Genomic DNA, 12,389 nt, shown 5'->3' on the forward strand with positions numbered 1-12,389 from the left:
GCAGAAAAAGGCTGAAAAAGCGTTTTCAACAGCGGAGTTTCTCCGTGTGCTTGGACGAGATAACGGTACTCTGCCCAGATGCGTCCATATGAGCGCCTGGACATGCCTGTGTTAAAACACCTGTAAAACTACTCAGGTTCATTTTTTTTAGCATGTAATTTTTCACAGTCACCTTTTCCTCGAGTAAAAATTCAACCAGATACATTGAAAGGAGTGGACTTCATTTTTGTTATGAAGATGCTACAATTATGTTAGGCCCCTATAGAGCTATATGCGCAGCATTTTTTTAATGACGGTAATGAAACTGATACCGTTGCTATTTTCAGATACCGCGGGTTACCTTATTACCGGATTACCGCCCAACCCTAATATGCACTGCTAAAAATCTGTTTCTTTCATGCTGTTTTTAGCATTGAGAGGGCATGATCATGTTTCCTTTTGTTCTCAGAGAAGGGCTTTGCAGTATCTAAGAGGTGCATACACGTTTGAGCTTGAGAAATCTAAACTTATTTCTGTCCAACATCATGTTGCACCATGTGTTATTAGCTGTTGCCCATTCATTCCTCTGATATGCATAATTTGACAGGTGAGCATTCTTAAACACAATCCTGATGCAGACAGGGCTTTTTTAGCTTCCACCAACTTACTGTTGACAGGATCCCTCGGCTCACCTCCAGTGTCTCTGAAGTGCAGCACCCTGATGTGACGTAATGTGCATCCAGTCAGTGACTCACTCCTTTTGTCCTAATTGCCTCCTACGACGTCCTGCATAAGAGTTTGATGAGGCAGTCCCATTGCAAGGCTTCTCCAAATGCAGCAGAGAAATGCAGCTCTCTCTTGAATCTGGACACAGCCGGTTTATTCATTGCAGCTTGTTATCGGTGAGTTGGGAAGTTGGGAGATGTCACCTGATCACATTGTATTTATCAGGTTTTTGTGCTGAATCATAAAAACCTGATAAATAGCACACCACATTAACTGCACAAAGAAATAGACACCGTTCTTGTAGCATCTTTGGTAGATTGTCTGTCGCTACATTGAGTCTAATATTCCTTCCCACGCTGTGACCAGTGAAACATGCATACATTTGCCTTCATCCTGGTAAAATGTTTTCCAAGTGTTCATTATGTGCACTCTCACAACTTTTATTATAAACTCAGACATCCTGGAACTTTACCACTACTATTTATCATCTTATTTGTTCCTAGGGTCTGCAGCTTCTTAGGGGTAAACTTGTGAATTTTCCAGCTTTACATGTTGAGGAGAGCTGCCCAAGTGCCATTAGTTTTACTCTCCATGAGGGTGATATCTAGGGCTGGGAAATGGCAATTTAGAAGGAGGCACTTGAGGAGGAGGAGGAGCAACCCTTCAATCCTCCAAAGTCTCCAACTTCACAGGCCTGTTCCTTCGAAGGCAGAGCCCCTGAATTGGGATGCATGGCAGCACATAGTTGCTGTGAAATGAGTGAATCAGAGGTGGGGGGGAATCACTGAAGTGAGGGAACATCAGCTGGAAAAAGAGTAAGCTGCTCTTATGTCGTGCCTAAAACACAAGCAATATACTGTATGCTTGTGCTGCAACATCAGAAAAATGTCAGAGTTTGTTTTTTCTGCTTTATCAGGATTTGCAGAAAAGTTTTCTGGAGTTGTGACTTCTGTGTACCAACATTTTTATTTTTAATTGTTTGTGATTAAAATACAATACAGTAGATGCCACTCATCAGTAGACACATGTCGTGCATGCCTGATCAGGCTGCTGTATTATTAAGGCTATGTGCTCTGCAGCTGTGTTTCAGCCAGTGTGACTAAGACATGCAGACACAAGCCAGAGATCCATTTTCACATCAGTGAGTGCCTTCTGTGCCAGGACCATTATTATAATTACTGATTCTGCTGGCCTCCTGTTACCAACAGTAAAATGCCTCTGGGAAAACTCAAATTCTGGACTTGAAAAATCTAATTTGTCAGGAGGATCTTATCATTTGTTTTTTAATCTTGTAATGGCTATTAGGCCAGAGGGAAAGAAGAGGAAGAAAGCACTATGTTTACTACGTTCAGGAAGGAGAACAGTTATTTGTTTCTGTGAAATTGTATGAACTAAGCCTCCTTCCCATTTCCAACTCTCTCATGACCAAAGCCAAACTTCAAAGCCCTCCCTTCAGCATCAAATATTAAGCAGGTTGCTGTGCTTACACCTGTTCCTCAGTGGAGTGGCTTGTTCCGTTTACTTACACTTTCATCACACCTGCTGATATGCCGGGTACACACCATTAACCACAGGGGCTTTTTGACAGTCAGTTACATTCATTGACAGTCATCTACGTTCGTCTCACTACCAATTCTCAGTAACTTCTGTTCCGCCACACTTAATGAATCTCTGTTCTTCCTGGGAGGAGGGAATCATAGGCTTGCTCAAGGGCATGGGCAGAGCTGATTCTTGTTGACATAATTACTGTGCTTTCCCGCTTATATTTAATATGATGATAATTGCACCGAGGAGGAGGATGATGCAGGTTGTTTATCCTCACCAAATTTTCATGCTAGTCACAATAATTGCATTATAGGATGAATTACAAAACCCAAAAAGAACATGGGTCTCCTGGGTTGTGACACAAATAACTCTCTTTCGGTCTCTCTGAGTTTGATGGGAGGAGACCAATGTTTTTCTGGTGTAGTGGAATTACGATTCTCTAATTTACAGAAGAAACGGCAGCAGAGCTGTGTAGGAGGGACATCTGACTTTACTGCCCACTTCAGTGGAATACAAACTGTTGTCAACATGCTTCTCAGTAACTCAGTAATTTGACACTTTTTACAGAGCACTTTTTTATTAAATAGGTTGGCAGTGCAGAACCCAGATTCAGCACAGAAATTAGTATATAAGGAATGTATTCGAAACAAAATGTGATCCTCTTGACTCCACGGTCCCGCTTTTTATTTAAACATGACTGGTGGTCTGCAACATGGTGGGAGAAACACTGTGGGAGGGATCGATCTGTTTGGGATTTTATGAAAGCAGATTTATTTTGCTGTTGTCTGCTCTGTCCACATTTTCTTACTGTTTGAGTCAAAATGAAACACCTTTGTGACTTGACATTTTTGAAAGGCCATGCCATTCGAGAATGCAATCAATGTTTCATTATATTTTCAGCAAAGCAGTTGCAGAAGGCTTTTGGTTCTAGAGGAGAATAAAATCGAGTTGTGGGCCATATTTCTGGGACGTATGTGTTTTTGGATGGGCCATCCAGTGCATTGACCATTTTACCTAAAGAAAAGATTTTGATTGTTTGGCTGTTTCCATTTCAGGCTAATCGTCAGTGTGTTCACAGCATATGCTTTCAATATTCCCAGAAACGCAATTTAAAAGGGACATATTGAAAAGCTGTAAATCAAAATAAATGAAAATCGACACACAAGACCTTTTTGCTTTGTATGGTGCAATGCCACAGAGGGACTATTGAGTGTTACAATATAAGGTAAGAAATTTTGTATTGAGTGCTGTGATGAGGGCTCTGTGCCAAAGCATTTTTCTATTGTGATGTGAGATTCAGAATTTAGATTTTAGTGAGAAGGATATTAAGTCATTCATTGTTATTTATCATGCAGCAAATTGTGATATCTTTGGTTTGGTTACTGTAACACATCAGGCTTTAATTTAAAACATCTTTTAGGCTTTGACTTCATGTAACTGAAACAGAAATGTCTCTGTTTCTCTTTTGGCTTTCACTGCAGTTCCATTTTCTTCCTGGTTTGCTTTGGCAGTCTGCACTAAACTCTGTCAGTGATGCTTTTCTTTAGGCATGCAGTAAATAATTGAGAGAAGATGCTTGAATGAACTTAATAGTGACTCTACTGTTTGACTTGTTTTTGCTTAACTAACACTGTGCACAGTGCTGAATTCTGCTTTACAGCTTTCCCATGCAGCACAGTGTGTCTAATCTGATCAGCACATGATATGAGTTTTGACCTTGGGAAAATGCAAGTGTAATTGGGGCTTCAACACATCACAGATGCCTCTGCAATAATAAATGTGTATGTGTGCGTGTGCATGCACTGGAACGCATTTGTGTATTTCAGAGTGGTTTGGTGCATTGACTGTCCTAAATCCATCTGAATATATAATAGGAACTGTTGCAACACACGGATGATGAAATACAGCAAATACACTTTTGCCAGAGGCTGTTTGAGTCAGTAGATGGCAAGACGCTTTCATCTGTACCCACAAGCAATAGATTTTCTTCCCCCGAATCATCCTCAGGATTGTTTCAGATGATTTCACTCTTCTGATATCAGCATGGATCACACACTTAAAGCTAGAGGTGTTTGAGTATTGATAAGAGTTGAAATGAATTGACTCCTTGTCGAGCAGTTTTGTCACACGGAGGCCGCGTGGTTTAACTGTGTATAGATGGACTCCTGAATAACCCTGGGAGCACAGTGAGTGATGTGTGTTTGTGTGGTGACAGTGAGGGGTGGCAGACGGAGGGCGGAAGCAGATGTGTGTGAGAGAGGTTCAGAGCTGTGGCACTATCACAGGGTGCCTTTGTCTGGCTGTAGGGAGTGTTGAATTAAAGGCTGTTAACACTAGTCTGCACAGTCATATGCTAATGCCTCTTACTCTGAGAGAATAAATAAATTATGGTCCAGAAAACACATCTGAGTCCCTGCTTTACATGCCTCATGCAACACAGGCAAGATAGACACAGAGAGTGTGTCGGAAAGAGAGAGAATGTGCATAGAGAGGGGGGGTGGTACTGTGCAGAAATAGCATAGAGCGAACATCAAAGAGGCAAGACAAAGAGGAATCTCTATCACCTTTTTTGCTTAAGGCTTTGCACTTGATGCTGCTGTAGGTGACGCTGCACAAGAGATAACGAGAGATAGATTGGACAGAGTGGCACCGAGCGAGATTTGGACAGCGAGGAAGGAAGGAAGGTGAGGGGAGGGGGAGATTTAAAGGGCAAGAAACGGAGGGAGATTTAGATAGAGTCTACTGAGTGAGAGCGAGGGAAGGGAGCCAGCACTGAGCAGGAGCAGAGGCGGTGGATGGGAGAGGAGAAGAGAAGAGGAGAGGCATTGACTGGAAACGTACACATGGGAGAGAAGAAAGCGGCTATTTCATGTGCTCGGTGTGCATGAGTGAGGAGTGTGGTTGTCTGGATTGTCAGTCATCTGCTGCCCCACAGCTAGAGGACATACGAAGAAACAGGCTGGGGATATAGGGCTGTGTGCAGAGGATGAACAGGCGATGTGGGCTCTCTGGCTGTGATCGCCGTCCTCAGACCCCATAGCCACTTGCACTGGTGCTGTTGCAGGCCGTTAGCCTGGCAGTTAGGCAGCAGCAGTCAGAGTGATTGATACAGAATGAGCTCCAAGCACTCCTCCGACTGGATCCCCTACAGGTACTGTAACACATTCCTGAGAATACAGGAAAGGGCACAGTCTTCATCTAGTGAAGCTGTGTGTGCATGTTTGTGTATCTGAGCGGGTGTTCAGTCATGTGAGTGTCTGACAAGGAGATCAGACTGATAGCAGTAACAATATATAAAAGCAAGCCCCTTGGATGGAAGCTGTTTTTCTTTTTTTTCTTTGGTGGCATAATATTCTTGTTTTCACTAATATGAACATGTTTAGTGGAAAAATGTTGCTTATATTCTAGACTGAGGCTCTTTTTTAAAAAAGGAGTACCACAGACTAAAAATAAATAATGCAAAAGTGAATCCCAGAATTTCAGCTGCATGAACTGTTGAGGTCTCAATTTGGTTAACAGGGAGAAAAAATATTCTTTTTCCTTGCACAAATACACTGTTCATGTGTAAAACTGCCCATAATTCCATCCAGAAAGTGGATGCAGTAAAACAGATAGTGCTGTTTTACTGGATTCAGAGTAGTACTCTCACTGGAGTGTCATTATGAATTTAGTATGTGGGTCATATCGTGCATATTTTCATTTTCAAAATCACTGAGGAAGTTCCTGCCTTTGTGTGTGTGTGTGTGTGTGTGTGTGTGTGTGTGTGTGTGTGTGTGTGTGTGTGTGTGTGTGTGTGTGTGTGTTGTATGTGCATGTGTAAAAAATGTTCTGTATTGCATGATACAGGGAATACATTCCCAATCATTTCTAGCAAGGTATATTTTAGATAACAAAAATGTGAGCATTTATGACCTCTTGGTGTGAAGCCTATATCTGCTTCCATCATTTCAAGTGCAGTCCTAACACGCTGGCTCTTTCCCCTGATTGAATACCCATTGCCATGGTTCCCTGCTTACTCTGATGCCATTGGCTCACGGTTGCTATAAGTTACAGTAGCAGTCCACGAATTTCCAGAATATGACTGCATCAGGACGAGAGCAGAAAGTGATGTGTGTGGAATTTATTTTAAACTTCTGGAAATGACTGCAGGGCCACAGATCTCTCGGTATCATGTAAAATATCAAGGTTAATACCCCAGACATTTATTAAATCTTTAGATTGGGTTTTAAACAAGCAAAATTGTTCCATGACTGATGCAGCAGTGGGAAGAACAAACAGTATTTAGTGGGTCATTCTACATTTTGGCATTCTCACCCCTTTACTTTTTGCTTTCGCAAAGATGTGCTACAAGCTGATTTTGGATGGTGGGCAACAAAATAATTTAAACAAGACACTATGAATATCCAGAAATAATCTCTTGATTGTCAGTGAGAGGGTGGGGGCAGAGAGATTGGCGGTTTCTCAATGAGCAGTTTTTCTCATCCCGTGAAGCTGCCATGAAAAATGCATGGACCTCTGTGCAGAGTCAGAGGAGACAGCTGCACTGTGTGGCTCTCTCATCTCATTAGATATATACTGTGCATGCATTCACAGCAATTGACAAAATGAAGGAGACGTATCTCACACACATCCACAAAGAGGCAGCAGTTGTACACTAGCTTTTCTCTGTAGGGAGCAAATTCACCAGATTAGCATTTCAGTAGTGGAAGACTTGTGCAAATCTCATGTTTTTTCTGTTCTTCTCCGACGTGGGAACCCAGCCAGCAAAGCAGCAACTCTAAGCTCTCGACAAAAGAAATGGTGAAACAATTATTTTACATTATTTTTTTCAGAAAATCTTCCCTGAGGTCCATTACTGTTCCAGATTTCAAGCCATGATTTGTATTAGTCTTGTCACATCGTTTTATTATTTTCTTTACTTACAAGATCTGTTCGGGTCTGTCTCATCAGATTAATCGTCTTGCAATCAAATTTCATGCATTGCACCATGCAAATGAAGATTAAACATGCTTTGTGTGCATATCGGATTGTCCTGTGGTGCTGCTGCAGAATCATCAGCCAACGACTGTCACTTAAAAAGCTAATGATGCCACATGAAACTTCTATGAAAGTGTGAAGAGGAGTCTCACTGTGTGATAACAGTCAAATCCTTCCCTCCCCTGAGTGCCAGTACTTGTGGCTGACTGAGTTAATAAAAAACACATTAAAAAGTTGTTCAAATGAAACTTTTAATAGTTTCAAGTCCGAACAAATTAATTTCTTTAATTTACAACAGCCTACATTTTAATTCTGTTCTGATATGATCAATATCAACCCTGAATTTCAGAGCTTCAGCTTGTAATCAGTGCTGTCTCTAACTCAGTTTACTGTCAATAAAATGCTTCTGCCACAGCACAACTACATTATAATTTTAAAAAATGATACAAAGGCTTATTTTCTGTTTTCTTAATGTTAAAAAACATTTAAAATCGTAACATTTTAACACAAATATGGGCATCCAGTACAAAGAATCACAATATTTGGTTTCAAACATACTCAGATCAAATAGCAACCAAATAGTTCAACAGCACTGAAGCTGAATTATGTCCTCAGTTTTAATAGAAGAAGAATGCTCTGCACAAGGCAAGAGTGCAGAGACCTGATGATGAAGGTTCAGTAACCAAAATCTTGGATTTATCAGTAAATACTTGCGAGGGACCAAAGAGTGCTGAAGCTACCTTCTTCATATTTGATGTTTTCGTCTGTCTTGCGTTGTTTCTTAATTATTTTTATCTTCTGAAAACATTTTTAAAAGTTCAGTTGGGAAGTTTTGGATGTTGACACGGTCGATTGAATTGTATACCTGCCCATTACATACTGTAGAGCATTTCCACCGTGAGTTGTCAGATGTGCTGCTTTAAAGTAAATGATTATGCTCCTGTTAAAAAAATTTAAAGCTTCTGGTTAACCTGTCCCTCGTCGTGCTGGAGGACAAGAGTGACCAGAGACTCTTCACAATAATGAGCTGTTTGACCTCTGCTGGAACAGCTCTGTTTGTGTCATTATCTTCCTGTCTGATGTCTATTCACACACTTGATTACTCTGATTGGAAACATGGAGTGCTTTGTTTATCTGTATGTCTGACAGAGAGTGGGAGGCAAATCAATTTCTATTGCATGTGTGGGCCTTTGTTGCCCATCTAGAGACGGTAGTGCAGAAACACAGGTACTCTGAATACTCATTGACTGATCTTACATGCTGTTGCTGCAGGACTGACTGTCCACTGTCACTGTTCAGTCTTTTGACAGAGGCACGAAGAGTATAAAATTGCTCATCAACAATGCAGACAAACCACCTGTTGGCTTTATTTATCATGCGCCAGTAAGACTTAATGGGAAATGAAAACGGATTAACCGCAGTTGCCATTAATCAGGCTGAGAAATAACAAATTGACAAGTAAAAAATAGAACGCTGTAAGTCAAATACAAAATTGGAAATGCATTCTGTTTTTGCAATATAACCATCGGCCCTGCAATTACTAGTCAGCACAGGGTAATAAACTGCATTGATTATGCAAATGCATACGTGCACCTATATGGGCGTTCATCATTTGGATGTCACACTGTTTATACGTCTTCAGGCAGTATGATTGAGTGTTTTTTAACTGTTTAGAGTAAAACGTGGCTACTAAACCTACACATTTTTCTCAGAAGGTAAGATAATGTAAAATAAGAAACAGAAAAATATTTAAGTGCCTGTGTCAAAGCTGCACATGGTAAAGCAATGGCCTTTAAAAAGCAGAATGAATAATATGAAGGAATAAGAAGTGTAAGGAAACGCATCTACATTTCCATGTGAAACATTTCAGTCATAGTTGGAGAGAGTGTTGGAAAAACATAATTTTCTCAGTTCTCATTCATCAGCAGACATCTCTCATCCCTTTCTCTTCTGCTGTAGCTCATTCTCTCCATCTCTTCCACAGAAAACAACTCATTGCCATATAATTAGGAACCATTGAGGTTTCTCAGAGGCCTCTGAGCTGCCCGGCCGTACGGGCTGATGAAATAATAAGTGTATCTGCAAAGGACACCAGAATCCTTTTGGGAGATGTAAAAACAATCAGTGTACACATGGATAGTCACATCTGTCACATCTGCTGCATTCCTCTGCAACACCAACAGGATAACCTGGTGAAAGACACTGTGAGTGGGGCTGAGAGCTAACAATGAAGTCCCTCTGTTTGATGCTGATGCTGTACACACACAGCCTCTTTCATCAGATCCTCTCTTTAAAGGTGACGTGTGGAGGTGAAGGAAAGCTCATCGTTATAATGGATTCACCAATAGGACATTAGTGTTGCGCAGAACATACCAAGCACATGGACAGCAGAGAGGTGGATCGTGCAGCAGGAGGGGTTTCAGAAGGGGTTTAGATCTTTTTCACCTTGTGAACAAAGATTGACCACAGGTGCTGCTTTTAGTGAATGAGGGAAGTATGAACTCCAGCAGCCATCTTTCTGGCAACAGTGTGTGAACATTCAATACTCTGTGCCTGCCTAATAGCCTGCGTTGTTTATATTGACCAAAATCATAAATGTGCCTCAAACAGCTTTACAATCTGTACAGCATACGACAGCCACCATCGCGAGACCCTCTGTCTCTGCCTTCCTTGTGACAGACGCCGCTGTCCATATGTTCACTGGCACAAGTGTTAAGGAAAACAGCGACAATGTCTTTTGCTGCAGTGTAACTTCCTCTCTGCTGACACAGTGGAGGAGATCTGCATATGCACCTCCAGCCACTGTCACCTTTTCCAAATATCAGCTGCAGCTTTCTAAAGCTGTGCAAATGCAGATTCATTTACAGAGGATATAATATGCAATATAGAATTGCATAATTTGTCTGTGCTGCAAGGAAAAGCACGATGCATCCTAAAACCAAATTAGGGGTTTGAAGGAAATAAGGGGAGACAAAGAAGCTGTTTTATGGTAAAAACCAGGATGTCTTGGCTGCTATCAGTTCAGCAACACAAACCAGACTGTTCTTATTCTCTCACTAAAGAGCCAGCTTCATAACATGTGTTATGACATCACTGAGAAGAAGCTGACTGACTGCTTTTCAGAGCCCCCCTTGCCCTTATTATTGGAGGGGAGTTTTTGTTTTAAAGCCTGTATCTATCATGCTCCCGTTGAGCTGCTTCAGCACCTATTTGATGAGAAGATATAAACACCTTTATCCAAGATGCTATCACACTGTTAGCTCAGCAGCCCTGTTACCTTTTACACCTGTTATAGAACTGATTGGTGTGTTTTTATTGTTGGACTTTGTATCTGAAACCATGTTGTAACATCTCTGTTGTGTCCCATAATGTCCTGTATATTTGTCAAATTTTAATTTTTAAAAGCATATTTTAACCTGAAGTTGAACAAGTGGACATAAAGTAAATTACTGAACTCAGTATATTCCTTAAATGCATAATCAACAGTAAGAATCAAGTGCATACATTCAAGATAAGACTTTTTGTTATTCACCCCAAAGCGTAAGACAAGAAAGTCTATGAATCTGTTACTCCATTACAGTAAGCTGTGTTCAAGATGAGAATGCATAAAGCTATGAAAATGATCCAGTTTATACCATCTACTAATGGAAAACAAGCATATTTTGTTGTTTGTTTTCCATGGATGATCAGATTTTGGATTAGTTTTTCAGGGAAGCAGAAACAAATGAAGTCCACACCAAGCTTCATTACCACATATATTCTGGAAAATGAAGCTAAAAGTCACATACTGTAAGTGTGCAACCATCTGTTGCAGTTTCAGAGTAACAAGTGAATTAATTCAAGCAGCTTGAAAAATGTCATTGTTAGATTATAAAAATGAACAGCTGAGCACTTTCTGGCATTTTAACACCTGTCTCCCCCCTCTCTTTGCTCTTTTCTTTATAGCACTTTAGATGACGAGGGCACCAACCTCCGACAGCAGAAACTGGACAGACAGGTAAGTCCTGTGCTGTTCTTCCTCCAGATATGATAATAGAGTAACACACAGGCAAAATCAATTAGAACAGGACAGTTTTATCATGACACAAACTTCCTGTGCTGCTCCATCATGGGACCACAAATGGGCCAGCCAGGACTTGTTATCTCTGTGAGGGTTGTTCTAATGAGAGGGTATTTTTAAAGCTCTGTCAGATTGAAGTCCAGTAAATTACATGTACAAAACCTTTTTATTTTTCAAACCGTGCCTTACAAAGTTAAGATAAAGGAGATTGAGAAGATAGTTTATTGTGATTGGACCTTATTCTTGTCTAGTGTAACTGCTATATTGGATATATGTTTCATGCTAATGAAATGGAAACAGATGACTCCATCAGTACCTGACCAACGTATCTGCATTTCAAATGATTAAACACAGTGATAACTAGAGGCAGGAGATTATAACACTGAGACTGTATGTTGTGATTGAACCCTATTGTCAGGTACTTTTTTAAGGTCCACTAGATGAAAAATAGAGACGTGTTTAATGTTATTCATACAGATCAAAAAAAGAGACGCACATTAACATAGACTGTACCATCAGATGTGGAGTGCTGTTTCAGGTCCACGATTTCACTGACTGTGTATTGAACATTGTTAAGCATATGAAAACAAGTGTTATTAAAAAGCCAGCATCATACACATGATTATCAGCAGCTTTTATACTTAAGCCTGAACTGAAATGAGCAGATTCATGTTCTCTCTGACAGACCTCTCATGTGTTGATCACATGTGAAAGTCTCTCTACCCCCCCCCCCCAAAGTGCACATGATTATTTTCGAAAGTGATTTTGTATTTGCGATTAATGCCACACACATTTTGAAGATCAGCTCTTGCAAAGTGATGATTTAGAGCTACAGAGCACATGATTTTGTGTGGTAGCTGCTGTCACTGTTTGTTGTCAGTAACACTGTAGGCAAACACGCCCAGGCTGCAATTTAGCCATTTTCACTTCCTCTCTTTGCATAGTGAAAGCTGCTCTTTCTGAATTCCTGCTGTGTTTTCTCTATACTCTCTAATCCAAACGTTCATGTTCTATGCTGTAGTCAGATCAAATGCGCTAGCAGTCCTTTCCTAATTAATCAATATTAAGGCCTTGCAGGTGGTCTGTTCCACATGCAAGTAAA

At 40.7% G+C, this 12,389-nt stretch overlaps 1 protein-coding gene across 4 annotated transcripts in view; it reads left to right on the plus strand.

Moving 5' to 3' along the window:
• The window catches only part of tub (TUB bipartite transcription factor), a 48,376-nt gene that overhangs the window by 22,219 nt on the left and 13,768 nt on the right, over positions 1-12,389 (plus strand). For 2 of the 4 annotated variants that reach the window (XM_070967187.1, XM_070967179.1), the window contains exon 2: positions 11,173-11,224. In XM_070967187.1, coding sequence (XP_070823288.1) covers positions 11,173-11,224 — 52 coding nt within the window. Of the gene's footprint in view, positions 1-4,809; positions 5,402-11,172; positions 11,225-12,389 lie in introns of those variants that run through there. The other 2 variants (XM_070967202.1, XM_070967194.1) reach the window with 2 other exon arrangements.

This window comes from Chaetodon trifascialis, chromosome 1, assembly GCF_039877785.1.
Source record: "Chaetodon trifascialis isolate fChaTrf1 chromosome 1, fChaTrf1.hap1, whole genome shotgun sequence".
NCBI classification, from domain to species: domain Eukaryota; kingdom Metazoa; phylum Chordata; class Actinopteri; order Chaetodontiformes; family Chaetodontidae; genus Chaetodon; species Chaetodon trifascialis.